This window comes from Odontomachus brunneus, unplaced genomic scaffold (assembly GCF_010583005.1).
Source record: "Odontomachus brunneus isolate Ranch 3 - 2012 unplaced genomic scaffold, Obru_v1 Obru_scaffold_035, whole genome shotgun sequence".
Lineage (NCBI taxonomy): Eukaryota > Metazoa > Arthropoda > Insecta > Hymenoptera > Formicidae > Odontomachus > Odontomachus brunneus.
Genome location: NW_022639485.1, coordinates 467,394 through 485,441, shown reverse-complemented (window position 1 = coordinate 485,441; position 18,048 = coordinate 467,394). Strand labels below are relative to the sequence as shown.

Genomic DNA, 18,048 nt, shown 5'->3' with positions numbered 1-18,048 from the left:
CTCTCTCTCTCTCTCTCTCTCTCTCTCTCTCTCTCTCTCTCTCTCTCTGCATCGTGTACAGAAATAAGATGTTAAGTCAACGATCGTAGTGGCATTATTCGTACGCTATGCCGTTAATTCACAAATACCTGTTTTTATCGTGACCGGTTGTCGACTTTATAAACAAAACGCACGTGCAAATTGCACGAGAATTAATCGTAAGGAGGCAATAAGAATTCTGATACAACGAGAGTGACCCCGAGAGGGGATCAAATTGAACTCTCTTCGGAGAGAAATCGCGCCGACGTACAATCATACGGCATTTCTCAACAATAACGTGCGTCATCAGAAGGTCGATTCAGATCTGCAGAGCATTATTATTACGTCAATTCATGCAACATTACAATATCACGTGTGCGCAACATTGGTCTGTTGCATAAGATGGCGTGACGCTGTTTTAACGGCTGTTACGCTTAAGGAATGTAAGTCACCGACTTGAGCGCAAGATACGGGAAAGCAGAGATTTTTCTTTCCCCTTTCTTTTTCCCGACAGCACAGAGCGTTAATCACCATCTTTCCCCGTCGGCGAGACGCACATTGCACAACTTGAAATGCATTACAAAGCATCCGTGTCGGCCAACACGCCGATCGCCGTGCGTGGCGCCGAAGGGGGAGCAAAAAATTGACGTGCGGCTTCCGGGTAGTCAATTTTCCGCGTTGGCCCACCGATATTGTGTATTACGTCAATCGATGTTGCAACGCGTTATTTCTTATTACGAAACGAGAACGCTGGCCGCTGAGTCCGCAAAGGGATTGACAGGTCTATCCCTTCGTGATGGACACTACCCGGGAAGAATATTTTTTTTTTCCTTTTTATACAAGCTCTCCGATTTTACTATTTTTTTAGTAGCACAAGAATAGGTTAGCAATAAGGCCAATCTTGCTAAAAAATATAGTGAGTCTTGTTAGCATTTTATTATATGTCGACAGAAACAAGAAAAATGTTTTAATTTCAGTTCCTAAAATATAAATAACAGATATTGCAAAAAAGCATAAAGGATAGTCAATTACTACATAATGTTGATTTATTTATCAATAAAATTCTATAGTAATTTCTATTAAATTCTCTCCGCATGTGTGCAAAAATTTATTCCATAATCTTGATTAGATTGAAAGAGAAAGAGAAAGCATCCTAATCAATCTAGTTTATATAAGATGATGTTATCGAGTCCTCATAAGTCATGTAATGCAGGTTGGCCATCAGGACCTTATTAATAATATAATAGGAATTATTAATAATTAGAATCTTACCAATGACTCATCTTATGCAGATAGTTTATTGGAATTCACCTAATCAAAACTATAGAATAAATTTCTAATCGAATGCATCCTGTCGCGCAGTCCCGGGAAATCTATTCGAATTTCGACACGGATTTTCCACGAGCTCTATCGACGTAATTCAACGCGCGGTCAGCTCGTATGTACTTTACAACCAAGCTAAGCGATAATTGCATTAGATTGTTTCGCCGTTAATTAGTTCAACAGAGGCGATTGCGACAACTTTTGACACCGCGTCGATCCTCGATGCACCAACGTGTGCGCGATCACTCTACAAATATCTATGTCAGAAAAGCGACGATCAAAAGTAGTTGAAAAATAGTTAAAGATAATTAAAATTTCTATTAATATTTTTTTTTGCGAGATACGAACGAGATTGCATATTTTATGAGCTGCCAAACGTCGCTGCTATCTCTCTACGAGTAAGAAATCGAGAAATTTATACATATACAACTTTCTATTATTTTTATCGTTTTATCGCTTTAAAGTTCTTTCAGACAAATATATATGCGATAACGAATACATTGTTTAAATACGCAATTAATTTGCATAGCGATCATTAACTTCACTCAGGCAGACGTTCTTAGAGGGCAAGTCCTAGAACGAGTATACACGCGTTTATCTTTCTATCTATCTGTCTATCTATCTTCACGGGTGAGAGAGCATATTGCCTCCGATTGCGAAGCTGAAGTTTCGACACGCCGACAGGCGAGATCCTTCGAAATCGACCGATGATCTCGAAACGCGTCCCAGTTGCGAGTGCACTATTACCGAGCGACGCGTTCTTGAGCGTAATGCATAACAACGATGAGGTAATGAGAGCGACGACGCAAGATTGTCCGCTGAGAGATTGCACGAGTTCAACTTCCAAGGCGAATTACAATCTAATGGCCCGATTTCACGGCTCTGGTGAAGTGGCCTGGCAGAAATTTCGCGGTTTTCAGACACGCGTCGCCACTCGGCCGACACAGGTTCCGAAATGGATCCCGCACGATCGGCGAGAGTACATCGAATTAGCTGAGCTAACGCGAACGAATTCGAGCTAAGCGCAACGCGCCGAGGCTAATAATTACGCGCTTAAACAGCAACTCCGGCAGACGTCAGCTCGTATTTGTTATTGAGCCGTGAAATATCCCCGACGCAATTTCGCTGGCAGCGGGCGAGGTGAAAAATATCACGCAGTTACCTGAGTACCATCTACCAAGACAACGCGAATAAATCAAACGCGATAAACAAGACTCCACGCAGCGACGCGAACTACCGCGTTGAAGTTATTACGGCTTTAAATTACCGCTGAATCGATAGTCGCTTCGCCTCGCGACAGTCTCTCCCTTTTTCTCTGTCCTTATTTCTCCCTTTTCCTAATCCGTAATGCCGAGTGTGCCGAGTGCGATCCATGCGAAGTGGCGTTAAATAATTACGTCGTTAAAAAACGCGGTTTTTTTGTTTCGCGCTCGTCCGATATCCCGTGGAAGGGTGTACCGTTTGAGTCGCGAATTATTTCCGCTAACGAGCTGCGCTGAACGATGATTCTATTTCCCAATCAAAATCGTATAAAAAATCTGCCTGATAAAAATAAGGATTCACAGGCGGAGGTGAAATTCGCGAAATACTGTCAATTTGAAACGCGCGTTTGAGATATTCTTACTTTTCTTACATCGAAAGAAAAGTATCTAAAAAATAAACAAATACTGTGAGTAATAATAATATATTTACTTAAATCTATATTCTTTTCTTTAAATAGAATAAACAATTTCTTTTATGGAAAACCACGAATTGGAGAAAATATATATTTTCTCATTTGAAAAACGTCCTCGAAATATCTCTTGGAAAAAATCTGTATTGTCTTGGATATTTCTTTCTTTTTAGACATTTTTCTTTCACTATGTCTGCACGTTGGCGCAAGCAAATACATACATCAAATCAAATGTGCATTATATTACCGGTATATATAGGAAAAAGTTAAAACAACATATTGCGAGCTGAATTTCAAGATAACTTTCTGTCTCTCTCTCTTTCTCTCTTTACTCTCTCTTCCTCTCTCTCCCTCCCTCTCCTTGCCTCCTATCCTCCCTATCAGTTTACCGAGTTGTTTAGAGTGGAAAGAAAACGTGCGAGTCGTAAATAATCTACCCGGTTACGATACAACGCTCCCCCCGTTGCAACGCTCAGCGCATAATTCTTCAAAAATCACAGCGGGTTACGCGAGCCATGCATCGCGCCACGCCTCTGCGAGCTTACGATCGATTGTTATGGCGCGAATCCCTTAAATTTGAAACGTTCCCGTGCCGTGAATACATCCTAAGCGATATCCATTGCTGTTCGCGTTCGCGCAGACAAGGGCTCAAGATAATATTTACGCAGTTGCAGTTGGTTGCACGGTGAGCAAACAAGCCCCGACATGGAAAGCGGTTTGTTTCCCGATGCGGCAAATTCTAAATACCGTCAACGCTCACTCTGCGGAATTTTAAACATTCGTGCGGGAGATTGTAGCGGTGGACATAGTTGGCTGTTTGCCGATTTATCATCTACACGGTGTCATTTTTCCGCTGAGCACTTTGGCAAATTTACTCCGATAACATTCGGCATTATGGCCGAGCGACCGAGGTCTGTGAGTTTAGCGTTCACGTCTCGCTGAAATGGGGAGATACAATGCGCGCGGCTGACCGTTGCCGATGGAGCCGAAAGGAAATTGCAAATCGTGGTCGGCCAGAGCTGACCCTCAAGAGAGCGACACGACGTCCGAGGCGATGGCTTTTGCAATTACGTACAGGTCGTGCATCGCGCATACTGTCACACGCGCGCACCTCGCGGGTCTATTGCGCAAGATTATAGAAAGCCTCTGCTTGGTGCACGTGAAAGTGTCCATGCACTATCGTCTGCATTCCGACGGAATGCGGGCCTCGGCGGATGCAAATCATGGCCGAAGTGCGTTAGGCCGCAGCAGATTAAATTGTTTACGGAAATAGAAACTGTCGGGCGAGCGCGCGCGTATCTGTGACACGTTGCGTGCAACGTCGATTACCGCACGTGAGATTTTCATGAAATTACACATCGATCGCGCACTGTGAAGTGTGATGTCTTTTGCAAACGTTTTCTTTACCTTCTCTAATGATAACTTTAAAAGACTGCGCGGTTTCTCCCAAGACGGATTTCTTTTTAACAAGTATATCTAGATTTCTCCATTGCTATTTTCTTGGAAAAACTTTGAGGAATGGAACTTAAAATAATAATCTAATTTGTATTTTCTACAAGTTAAAAAAATACAATTGTTTAAGTAAATAAAAAAAAATTTAATATTTTACCACGAAACTTTTTCGGGCATACCACTTAAGGAATATTTTTAGCATATCTAAATTTCTTTCTCTCCACTAGTATTTTCTTTGAAGAATTTTGAAAAATGGAACAAAATAGATACAAAATACATCTATTTAAATCAAAAGGAATTTAATATTTTACGAAACTTTTTACTTAACGGATAATATCACTTAAAGGCTTAAATGGATGTCTCCTTCCGCACCATTTTCTTCTGTTTCTGATTTATTCCGCGACTTTGCAAGCGTGAGGTGCACTTTATAGAGCGCTGTAGCCGTACGATTAGCATATCGCGGCATTGTGAGGTGAAACAATCCTTCAACGCGTTGTCGACGTGTGCGCGATTGCGAAGCCACGCGATAGCGATAAATACTCTTGCGTTTCTCCCTCCCTGACTCGCGAGAGAGACGCGATATATCCGAGGATATCAGAAAGGGAGCAAGGAGACGATTAAATCGCGTGAGCACTCGACTCTCGGACGGTGACACGGAATGGAACGAGAGCCTTGCTCGATCAAACCGGACGCGAGAATGACGGCGAATTCAGAGCATTGAACTGACTCACCACCGGAATCGACGTGTACAGCCGTTGCAGCATGTGCACGTGCCCGCGTGTGAGAGTACGGACGAGGACTTGTTATGAGAGATAAAGGTATAATTGAGGACTGGTCACAGCAAGTGTAATTGTGTTTCAACGCCGCCACAAAAACTATCATGCATCCGGCAAATTTTGGCAAAAAAATCTCCCAGAAAAACTTTCATAATTATTGCGACGTGAGATAATCAATGATAGAAACTCTATAATTACATTCGTGAGGCAAGTACAAAGTACTTGTAAGTGTGTTAATCATTAAATTTACATCATACAGGAATGTAAGTTTTTTGTTACGTCAATGCAAGTTTCAATGCAACTAAAGTCAATGCAACTAAAAGTTACGTGTGTGTGATTTAACTAAAGTTATTTTGATGTAACTATATATTTTTTGGTTGTTCTAACACAAAGATGATAATAGTAACATGCATATAAAGTTATTACCACTAACATAGTCAAATTTAATAAAAAACGGTTCTCTTAAATACAATTTATAGCAATTAGTTCTCCATACTATTTACTCCATTATATTTACAGTTACAAATACCAAACATTTTCTTCTCAGTGCGGATTTTCTTATTACATTTTGCACGATATATTGCTTTTGACAAATTTTGATCACTCTTTCGTATTCCTATTTTATCATATTATGTGATAAATATCATATATGAATCACTTATAAGGAATATAAGAGAAGAATTTTATAATAAAAATTGCAACAAAGAATTTGAAGTTGGACTGAGATGGGCTATTAAAAAAGATTCACTATGTTCTTGACGAAATTTACTATATATCTTAACAAGATAGATTTTACTGACTTTTATTCTCCATTTCTGCACTACTAGAAATATAATAAAGGTAAGAAGAATTTTTCTATGAAACAAACTATGATATTCTCTCCGTATACAAATTGACTAATAAAGTTACTGCCAAATTCACGTACACCTGTCTAGCTGGGCTCTGTCGAATCGATTTATTCCGTCACGCGCTCGAGGCTCTGCTCAACAAAAAAAGAAGGCGAGTAGCTTTTTTAGCGGGTGGAAGTTGTAAGCGGTGACTGTGGTCAAAGGATTAAACTAGAGCGGCGGAAATACAAGAGATGCGAGGGGAAGAAGGGATCGAAAGAAAAAGGCGCGACAGGATTTCGCCCGCGCGAAACTTTTGTTTCCTCGCTTCGGATAGCTTCTGTTCCCTTTCCATGCGCCAAGACTGGCGTGTTAAAATGTCGGTTGAATGTGAAAAAAAAGAGGAAGGAACAGAGTGCGAGAGAGAAGGAGCGAGGGGAACGAATCGTCTCGCTATCTCATTTTATGCGACCAGTCGCGTTCGAGCCGAAACGCGCTGCGGGAGAAAAAGAAAACTTGCCCGGGACTCGCACTTCACCCCTGGCCTACTCCTGAAAGAATAATATTTTAAAGCCGACAAGGGGAAATATAAAGCGGAAGTTCCCTCGGCCGTTAGCCATGAAAATAAGCGCGCGCGCGCCAAAACTGTGTAGAATTCATTGTATGAATCCATGCTTTATCGTTCTATTCTTCGATATTTCATCGTGTTTTCATCGTTGGTGGTCGGTGACGCGGAAATAGGGCAAAGAATATTATCGACAACTTTAGCTGTCATTTATCGCGATCATACGCACGTTAATGAACGCGGAGAGATAAAAGGAACAGATAAAGAGAGAGCGGCAGAGACAGAGTAACTGGAACAAAGAGAGAGACAGAGAGAGAGAGAGAGAGAGAAAGAGGAGAGAGAGGGAGAAGGAGAGTAATGAGAATAGTTTTTTACGTTAACCTGGATTGCTCAAAGAGCATTCGTAATAACATACTTGGCTGTTAACGAACGATTGATTGAAATTTTTCAGCGAGCATCACATAATTGTATCGGTTGGTCGGTACAGACGAAAATCGATCTGCAAACGCTGATAAATATGGAGATAGAATATGAAGATGCTATTAAATTCTCGTTTAATTACTTGACAGAGTACATTTGTCAATTATAAATCCCAGCCGGCTCGCTTAAGCTTCCAGCTCGGAAAAAATTCAATATCACGTCCAACATAATTCCGTGATGAGAAATTATGTGAACCACCAACGGTGGACGTTAGTTTTTCTTGTCGCGAAACAGTTGGTATTTCAAACGTGCGATTAATCGAATCGATGCTCGTGGACTCGTCGTAATTCGATACCAAATTGCGAATTGCGGTTCTATCCGGCGGTGTACCAGTGGTGAAATTTCGCGAGAAGAACCGAAAATGGAGGTCGGAATCGCTCGCAATTCAAAACGAATAATTACGGTGCAGTTTGCCAACGTTTGTTTGCAGGTCTGAATACATGTGTTTACAATATTATTACTAGTATACTTTGAAAATATCAATGAAATTTCCCTCAATGTAGTGATCGACTTCAACAGATATGTTCCAACTAGTTGACAACTCATTTGGACAAAATTAATCGAAGAATGTTTAGTTAGTAATCCATTTCGACGAATTCAATTAGAGGCTGTTTAACTGACGATTGATGTGAACGGAGAGAATAAAAAATCATTCAGTTAACAATTGACTTAGCAAGTTGCGTCAATTCAACGTTCTTTAGTTAAAAGAATTTTCTGTTTAATTATTTATTTATTTATTTATAGGAAAATATCTTTTTAAAAAATAGTGCAAAAGAGTACAAAAATAAAGTAAACATAACAAACAATTTAGAATTATACGGCGGTTGGTAATGTTTGAACTGTACAGAGAGAGAGAATATATTAATTGCATGATTAATATGAATTCAATTATTAATCAGATAATCTTTTATTTCTTTCTTTCACATATCAATAGTCAATTGAACAATCAATCCTTGATTAAATTAATTTATACTTTCATTTTTCGCAAAAAAGTCAAACCTAAATTCGCCGCATGTGCATAAAGAATGCGAATTTTCCATAATACTTTATTTAATATTCAGCATTCTCAGCACATTTAGTAATGAACATACGCGACGCGAACGCACGTGTGATATGTGCTTACTCTTCCCCTCTTTCTCCCTCTCATCGTAATTAACGCGGTCGGGACATTATTAATTTCAAGAGGGAATTTAAATTGGGAAACTAGCAGACAAAATCGCGCGGCTGGTTTTCCGAGTTTAATTTCTCGGAACATTAAGCTTCGGCAAGCGACAGCCATGTGTAGCCAGTCGCGCCGCCCAGCCGGAAATTGAAAAAGTTGGCATACTTATCGCTTTGGAAATATTTGATTATTACAGCGCGGTGCGACACGGCACGGCGCTCGTATAATCTGTTTCTTGTTCTGGCAATTTTTCCAACGTCAATGCGTTCAGTTAAGCGGCACGACTCACGGAATTTCCGGTCGCGTCACCGTAACCATCAACATCAACGCGCATCCCCTTCTGTAGCGCACAATGCACGAGTGCGTTGAATGCAGAAGTTAGTATTGTTAGCGGTGAACAAAAGCGCGGCACGGCTATATATAAGGCTTCTTACGCTTCTCGAGTTTATGAGCCGGGTGTAAAACCGTGGCTAAACGCATCCCTCCTCGAGAGACGACGCGCGTACTCGTCGACGGAGCGTTAGACGGTCCACTTAATCTTTTGGCTTGTAATACGAGCAACCGGCTGGACACGTTAATTTCACACTCCCGCCGCTACTTCGAGATAGTCATGCAGTAACTTGATTTCCGCGAGAGAGAAGCTCGTACAAAGCTGCGCCAGAGGAGAGCTCTTATCTGGAGAAAAGATATTAAGTCAAAAGTACCAATGCCTGGACACTAATACCTAACTCTGGTACTTAACTCTGAACGTTCTGTTTATCTTTATCTTTTGGTTTTTCAACATGAATTTTTAAACTTTTAATATGTAGAATTCGTGTATATTAGAAGTTTAAACACTCGTATTTAAACGCGATCAAATTCCCTCTTTTTGCAAAAAAAGAAAAGGAATAAGCAAGGAACAGAAAAATGAAACGAGAGTGACACTTCGACGGTTGTCATACGAGATACGAGGATTAATCCTTCGCGATTTCACGTCAAGCTCGATGTCAAATGTTTCGTCGGTGTTAGTCTTCTAAATCATGTTTTACGAAATAACTCTTTTTATGCGTCATACTTAATATGTAAATGTAATACTCCGCTTGAACGTGTTCTCGCATTAATTAAATGAGTAATATCGAAGCAAGCGCTTCAAGCTGGTTGAAAATGCTCGCCCCTGTCGAGCAGAGAACCTTCGAAAATACCTCGCAGACCGCAGAGAGTTGAAGTCGCAAGGCAATATCGTTTTAATTTTGCACCGTTCCGCGATGTGTACGCGGCAGGAGACGCGCTTTCCATCGAACGTCGATTATTATTGCAGGGCCATCGGCGGCGCGATACTGTTACTGATGATTTGCGCGACCGTGTACGAGTATAGATCGTTTTCCCCGGTGAAGGACACAGAGTCTTCGAGCACGTCGAACAACAACGACAAAACCAATGATTTTATGGACAAGAATCTCAACGACGAACACAGGATCGCGATGGGGCCGGAGAACGGGCAGGAGCTGATCGAGAAGGGAGCGAAGCATCCGCAAAAAGAGAGCCCGATCCAGAAGAAGGAGCGCGAGGAAGGTCGTTAACATACGCGTCCCCGTCGGCGTTTTCTTGCGCCGAAGGTAGCCTTAATCCCTCTCTCAGAGCCCTTCATCGCCGTCGTTCTTTCAGGATTCTGGCTGAAGTGTCTGCTCGCGTTCAGTCCCACCGTCAACGGAAGCAAGATCATTAGCACGGAGCCCGCGGCCAAGGATAATCTGACCTGCCTGCATGGTTTGCGAGTACTATCGCTGGGATGGGTCGTCATGGTGCATACGTATCTCCAAGTCTTCTCTATCGCCGGTAATTTTGCAAGAGTTCGCGGAAGAAATAAAGGATGGAAGAGAGAGAAAAGAGAGAGAGAATGATCCCGTCCATGCTCGCGTCAACCACGTGCGCGAATCCCGGAAGAGTAGGAGATAATAGCGCGGCGGGTTGTATCGTCGTTAACGTGGCACTTGAAATTAATTGGATCGCTCTACTTTCTATAAATAGTTTACGACGCAATCGATACAGCCGCTCTGTGATGTAATAGGATGCATCGACTTTCCCGGCAATCGAGACTCCTTGTCGCGTGCATCTCTCGCGCGGCAGCGTGTCACTTTCACCGACCATTTCGCGATTGAGCCTTTCCTCATTACAGAGAACAAGACGCTGCGGACGGTCACCGAGAGGAACTTCATGTTCCAGACCATCAGCAACGCCACCTTCTCCGTCGACACTTTCTTCTTCATCAGGTGAGACGCGTCGCGCGGCGTGACGAACTTTCGTCCCGATTAAGGAAGAAGTAATTTTTAACAAATGTTGCGCAGCGGCCTGTTGGTGACTATACTGTTCTACCGATCCTTGGGCAACCTCGGCAACGAGAAGGGAAGCTTCTTGAGGACGAGCTCCACCAAGTTCATTATAATGATCTTATATCGATTCGTTAGGTATATTTGAGTTATATTACGTATTGAAGCCGAGTCACAAATAACTTTCCAGACGCGGCCAGCGAATATCGATCCTTTTTCTTCTTCAAACAATTCAGGAGAGGATCTGTATTCTACCTTAAATAGTTTTAATCACGCACTGTCATGATTTCAACGGTGTATCAAAAGGATCACTCACCAACTTATTATTTATCTAACAAAATTATGTTTCAACATATTTCTTTATAATTTTATATTAGTATAGATTTGTTTTGAGCAAGATTCCACTGCAAAGTTGCATTCCAAAACATTCTTTCTGAGGAAAGAACGTTTTTTACTGAAAGTCTGTAGTACACACATATTATGGATTTGTTTTAATTGACAATCGAGTCTTTAAATACGAGTTACTTGTGATTCAGTACGATAATTTAAATGGGAGAATTACGTGAAGAAACGTCCCTCGACGCAAAATAATTCGATCGAGTTCGGCTGAACTGTAACACGAATCTAATACTGACACTTCCTTTTCACCCGAAGATTGACGCCGGCTTATCTCTTTGTGCTGGAGATGAACGAGATCATAAAGCAGGCTCAAGCGAAAACAGTCTTTTCGCCCATTATTATCGACCACCTGAATTGCGAGAAGTTCTGGTGGCGAAACGTCCTTTACGTGAACTCGCTGTATCCACACAGGGAAATGGTAAGATGACTGATGTTTCGCATAACTTAATGCGTAATTCTTTTCCTCGCCTTGGCTCTCGGCAAGATATGAAACCCGCCTCGTTCGTTTATTTTGCAACAGCACTTGTCGCGAGTGCGTGTCATGAGAGTCTTCAGGAAAACATCGCGATGAGAAGAAAGCTCGGTGCAAGAGAACGCTCGGTGCAGAAAATGCCGTGCAGAGAACGCGGTCTCTCTCGCAGTCGAGACACAGAACGAAGAATTGCCTTGCGTCGAAACTCGAACACACAATAATTAGAGACAATAAACACGGTTATATTGCGAAATTTTACGTAACACGCGGTTATGTAAAAACGAGTTTTCATTAATGCAGAACTTTCAACGAGCAATGAGAGGGAAAGGCGTTTTCGGGTCGATTTTTACTTCAAGGCGATACTTAACGCGTTGCCTTTCGCGAACGCGAATTTTCCTTCGCCCGAGTTTTCTACTCTTTTCCTTTTTCTCCTTCTTTCCGCCCGAAACTTTCGTAACCCCTGCGCAGGCACCTGTATACATGTGATTATATAATCTGCCGACAAGTAATTATAATTACTGTTATTAATATACATTCTAGTGCATGTTGTGGAGCTGGTACTTAGCGAACGACACTCAGTTTTACGTCCTTGGAATATTCCTTCTTTTGCTCTCGGTAAAGTATTTCAAGACCGTAGTCGCCATCGTTTCGTTGCTGATCGCCTCTTCATGGTTCACCACGTTTTCCATAGCCTACAGCAACGATTACATAGCGAGGTAATGCTCGATCCGCCGCGATTACTCGCGTTACATATCTCGTGCTTCGCCCGAACACGATCGGCGACGCGCGGAATAAATTCTTTAAGGCTCAGTCATCGATCCCTTTCAAATAAAATATTTTTTTTCATGAAATAGTCTTAAAAGAAATTCCTGATGAAAAGTTTTGTGATCCGAATAAAATTAACTATCGCGAAAAGTGCGATTTTTTCTGTATATACATAATTATGTGTGTTCATGTCCCCCACATAGAAAAAAAACGCTATTAGTGCACTGAAAAAAAATTGAAAATTACTTGAAAATTTATCTGTGGGATATAAAGTTTATTCTAATATCTCGCGGTATTTACAAATAAATCTATCTTTGTGCCTTTGTTGATTTTATTGAAACTCAGTATACTCGGTACACATAGAGTAATAAAAAATAATAGACATAGAATAATAGTCTTTTTTTAATATCGACAATGGTGTAGTTTTAAGAGTGAAAACACCCTCTAAAAGATAATTTAGCATATTTGGTTTTGAGGAAATATCTCCAAAACCGTGAGAAAAAAAAGTCAGATAAAAGTTCAATAATAATTAATGTTCTTGAAAATAGTATAATCAAATTTTGCAATAATTTAATATCTTGCAAAATTAATTGATGGTGGTGAAGGTGTTTTGTAAAATATCAAATTATTGCAAAATTTGATTATACTATTTTCAAGAACGTTAATTACTATTACTAACTTTTATTTGATTTTTTTATCTATTTCGAAGATATTCCCTCAAAACCAAATATGCCAAATTATCTCTCAGAGAGTGTTTTTCATCCGTAAAATTGCACCATTGCATATAAAAAAATACATATTTATTATTATTTCGCTACTCTACAAGTGTACTGAGTTTCAGTAAAATTGGCGAGTGACGCAAAAGTAGATTTACTTGTTAGCGCTGTACGGTCACGCGGCAATTTCACCACGTGCTACTGCGTGCACGCTCTGATAATTACTTGGTCAAACTTCTCGCGCAGAATCCAGGAACCGTTCGCGCTTTTCGACGAGCTCTACGACAAGCCCTGGTTGAGAGCGGGACCGTATTTCATCGGCACGATCACCGGCTACATCCTCTTCAAAACAAAATGCCAGCTGAAGCTGCCGGTGGTGAGTGGACACGCGCGATTACACGGCGGTTTTTCCGCTTTCCAACTGATAGTCCGCATCAATCCGCGAGATATTCGTGCGCAACGCGTATTCCGCTCACATCGTGGACAGGATAAACATATGCTTACCGGAGACGTAATTGCACAAAATCCGTGCGTATCGAACGCGGATAAGAACGCGGATAGCGATGATGGTAACAAGCTGGTGAGGGCGATTATGCAAAATACAAAACAACAACGACGACGACGGATAACCGATAATTTGCACTAACGATAAGTGCACAGATGTCGATATTAAACGGTGTCTTTGCTGCGGGGACTTTCCGTCCAATTTTCTTTCCCGTTATTCTTTTCTTTCTATTTAACTTTTATTATGTTCTTTTTTTTGTTTTCATAATCCGCGCGAAACTTAAGCCAATTTCCAAAAATGATCAATACAGATCAGCTTGCAAATGTATCGTAATTATCTCATGATTGAATTATAAATCTACTATTAGAATTATCAATTCAACAGGGAGCGGGACTGATCGGCTGGACGTTGTCCGCGATGATCATGTTCTCGGTGGTGTACGGCCTCTACCCCGGAAATCTCACGGTGCTAACGAGCTCCGTGTACGCAGCCTTGGGTCATACCGCGTGGGCAATGGCCGTGGCTTTTATCGTGATCCAATGCTGCACGGGCTCAGCACGAATGATCAACGGTTTGCTCTCACTTAGGCTAATGTATCCTCTCTCGCGGCTCACGTACTGCGCCTATCTGGTGCATCCCGTTATCATGACAATCACGAGTACACAGATGGACGGGCCGCTGCATCTTCACAATGGAATTGTGGTAAGACGGAAAGAGAAGGAGGAGGAGCAGAGGAGGAGGAGGAGGATCGATCTTCGGATTGTAAAATTATTGGATCGAGTCACGAATGACTGCTATTTCCTTCCTTTCTTCCTTCCTTCCTCTCTCTCACGCTTACTAAATTTCCCCTCATACGACATATTTTCCAAACGGAAAAATTCAACACGTACCTATTTTTCATTATTAACCTTAGATTGCCAATGTTAATTATTTTGACTTACACTTTGAATAACAATTTAATTAAAAACAATGTTTGCAAGTGATGTTATTTTCCTTCTGCGAAAAAAAATGAAGACATTAAGGCAGATTACAAGGGAACAATTGAGAGCATCGAAATGACATCACATTGGCAATGACGAACTACACAGAGAAAATTTTATAGTAAATGTTACTGTGGAATTTTGTAATCGAGGAATAGATCGACATTAATAGATCTACAATAATTGACTATTCTCTCATTTCAAATGTATCACATTTGTATTTTAGAAACTGAAATGTGCTATTATAAAGTCGACTATGTTTCTAGTGAAATTTACTATGTTCTTAGTAAATATCTTTCCTTTTATTTTAAATGGATTATTTATATTTCAGGAACTGAAATGTGCTATTAAAACATTTGCTGTATTTCTAGCAAATTATATTATGTTTCTTATCGAAATAGATCTTACCTAGACAGTCTATTTCTGCACTATTGGAAACATATAATAAAGTTAAAAAGAATTTATATGAAAAAAGAAATATTCTGTGTACCGCTATATAGCATTAGCAACCTAAGGTTAATAACGACTTTGTAATTAATGGAGCTTATCGACTCGGTAATACCCGTAGTCCAAAAATGCTTCTGATGCAACAGACTTTATCGCAAAGCGAACGAATAATTCAGCTCGATCCGTTTGAATTATCGGCGCGACAAGGTGTTAACATCGTACACATGTTTCTTTCAAAGCTCATCATCTATTTCGGTAACCTGGTAGCGTCGTATCTCCTGTCGTTCTGCATCTCCCTCGCCTTCGAGGCGCCGGTGGTGAATTTGTTGAAAATTGCATTCACCTCGAAGAAGAGGGCGAGGTAGAATACGATCGCCCGCCTGATAGAGGAACAAATGCGATTATCTAGCGCGGTAAGTACGAGGAAATTATGCACGCAAGTTATCAGATCGGCAGAGCCCGTACCTTTCTCTCTTCACTACGCACTCGTCGTTTATCGTGCGCGCGCGATCGTTGCGAAGTTTATAATACTCTAATTTAAGATAAAACGTCATAAAAGCACGATACGACGAGTTTCCAATCGATAGAGCCGTTTCTCATCGACGTCTCTTTCAGGTAACGACGTTTTTCCGGATTTCAATCCCGACCAGAGGAAGATGAGTATCGTCGAATACTTTTCTGGGACGTATTAATGACCACAAATCGCCGATATTCAATGGATCGTGATAATTCGGTGATAAACCATCTCACTGAAGCGAGTCCCGACTCTCTCTAACGTTAGAACACTCCTCCCAAGCGTAGAAAACTAATTCGCTCACAAATCGATCATTGTGTCACGTCATATTAATGAGAATAAAGTCAAATAAGTTTTCTAATTGTAGCGAACGGTCGTTTCGAAAATAATACGACGCGATCGATCCGGGAATTCATTAGATATTAAGGTAAAAGTACAAATTCTCGGACACTTACTTAATCCAGAACATTTTTCTCATTTTAATATTTAAATTCGAATATTTATGTCCTCAACACAGAATACATATTGAAAGTTTGAATATATTCATATTAAAAAACAATAAGAATTCCTAGGATCAGGCACGCATTCGAAAAAATATTTTGTTGGTCCAAATAGAATTTTAAATGTCACAGTTAAAATTGATTACTGTTTCTGATGTCTGTTAGAAAATTATCTGTGATACGTAGAATTTACAGCAGCAGCATTTAATGCAATATTTGCAAACAAATTTAGGGGGGAATGAACATTATGCGCTCGTTTGTCTCTCGTTGGTAATCTTTCCTGTCTACTACTTTTCCAAGAAGTGTGACTGGTCTTAATTCAGGTGGACACCACACGTAAACTTTCTTGCTCAATTTTACAAATAGTTCAGAAGAAAGAATAGAGAAATTTTGTCTGTCATCTATATTGATTATATACAATATCCAGGTGTTTGCTAGTCGTTTGTTCATTTCAGCTGATTTCTCGTATCTAGATAATTTTTGCTACATAACTGCAAGACCATTCTTCCAGGCGCGTGTCCGGGCATTGGTACTTTTACTTTAAAACCGATCGATGAACGATAAATCTCTCCAATCGGAGTCTCCCTTTCTCTCTCTCTCTTTCGAGTTCACAGAAAGAGAGAACGCAACGAGCGCGAATGTCTCGACACGCGAATTACTTCTCTGCCGGTTTGAGTACGATAACGATCGCACAGTGAACAAGCCGCGACCTGCTACTGGTATAATCGTTTATTTACATAATGGATAGGAAAACGTTCTCTCGCCATGCCCGACAAAGCGTAAACCGCCGGTTACGGAATATAAAATTGCATAGCGTGTTACAGAAGACTCTTTTCCCGCGTGGTTTGTATCGTGAGTGTTTATCGCGTCATGTGTCACGTGTACGAATAAGAAAAAAATATGTGGCGATTAAACACATGCGAGGATAGATATTTTGAAATAGCTGCACGAAACACAACGATGGAAAGGTGCCTGAGTATGCGATGCGCATATATTATAAAAGTGATATAATTAGTCTTCTATTTCTATGCAAAATAAAGAGAGAGAGCCAAGTACGGCAGTACTGAGAGCTCGCGAATTTCATCGCGCAATCGCGCAATCGGCAAGTATATTACCCGAGTAAAAAATGATAAATTTGGCCGCGATAACAGAGTGAGAGAGTCGAGAGGCAACAGAAAAAGCACGCGTGACGAACTCCACCACGCCGGAAATAGCGACCAAGTCCGATAACAAAACTAAAACAGGAAACAGAGATGAAAAATTAAAAAAAAACAAGAAAAATATGTTACGACAGCTCGCGACGTAAAATAAGAGTAAGAGTAGAAAAACAATATGTTACTCTCTCTTACCGCGTTATATCGATACAAAGTGGTTTCATCGAACAGGCGACTCGTTTGCGCTAAATGAAAATGTATACTTCCGGACACACGTTCTATTTTCCCTTTACAACTGTTTTACAGATCGTCACGGGACTGCCGCGGGATATTTGAAATATCGCTTCGGCCGTGAAACAATATCAATTCGTTTAACACTACGCGCGGCACGCGTAGTTTTCCCTTTATTTTTCTTTCTCGTTTATATCTCATTTATTTGTTTTCGTCCAACGGCTAATTCGTCATTACGTTCCGTATCGTCGGAACGAATCGAGGCGACGTGAATGATGACGCTTATCATTTGGCTCGGCGGCGTATGAAAGCCCGTTTTCTTTCTCGTTTTCAGCGACCGTAAAGCGGCGCGTGACGTGAAAGGAGGCGCATGTCGCAAATTGATTTTCGATGCTCGGCAGACACCGGCCGGGCGCAGCGACATTGTGTTTGAGCGCGTTATCTGTCTGCCGCAGACGCGAAAATCATTTCGAGTTCCTTTAGGGAAACGGCCCTCCGTCATCGTTTCGCGACGGCAGATGACCAATAACTGCGGACTGATATACAACCATGCAACATCTCGCAAGTGCTTAATACATCGGCGGAAGCGTTACGGAATCATCGAATATATCCGGAAAAATATCAAGTCTCCTGCATTAATTTCCTTCGATGTTATCTCATTAATTAAAGGAACAAATTTAAGGCAGAAAAAACCACAATAACAAGATTCGTTTAAAGAAGGCTACTAAATAAATGTATTTGAATTTTATATGTATATATTAAATATATTAACTATATATGTATA

At 40.8% G+C, this 18,048-nt stretch overlaps 1 protein-coding gene across 1 annotated transcript in view; it reads left to right on the top strand.

Annotated features, from left to right (window-relative positions):
- The window catches only part of LOC116843723 (nose resistant to fluoxetine protein 6-like), a 33,236-nt gene extending 17,029 nt beyond the window's left edge, over positions 1-16,207 (top strand). The window contains exons 4-13 of the mRNA XM_032814402.1: positions 9,573-9,826; positions 9,920-10,090; positions 10,431-10,524; positions 10,600-10,719; positions 11,236-11,398; positions 11,993-12,168; positions 13,180-13,309; positions 13,823-14,140; positions 15,105-15,278; positions 15,481-16,207. Coding sequence (XP_032670293.1) covers positions 9,573-9,826; positions 9,920-10,090; positions 10,431-10,524; positions 10,600-10,719; positions 11,236-11,398; positions 11,993-12,168; positions 13,180-13,309; positions 13,823-14,140; positions 15,105-15,230 — 1,552 coding nt within the window. The 3' untranslated portion in view covers positions 15,231-15,278; positions 15,481-16,207. The remainder of the gene's footprint in view (positions 1-9,572; positions 9,827-9,919; positions 10,091-10,430; positions 10,525-10,599; positions 10,720-11,235; positions 11,399-11,992; positions 12,169-13,179; positions 13,310-13,822; positions 14,141-15,104; positions 15,279-15,480) is intronic.
- Positions 16,208-18,048: the final 1,841 nt, after the last annotated feature.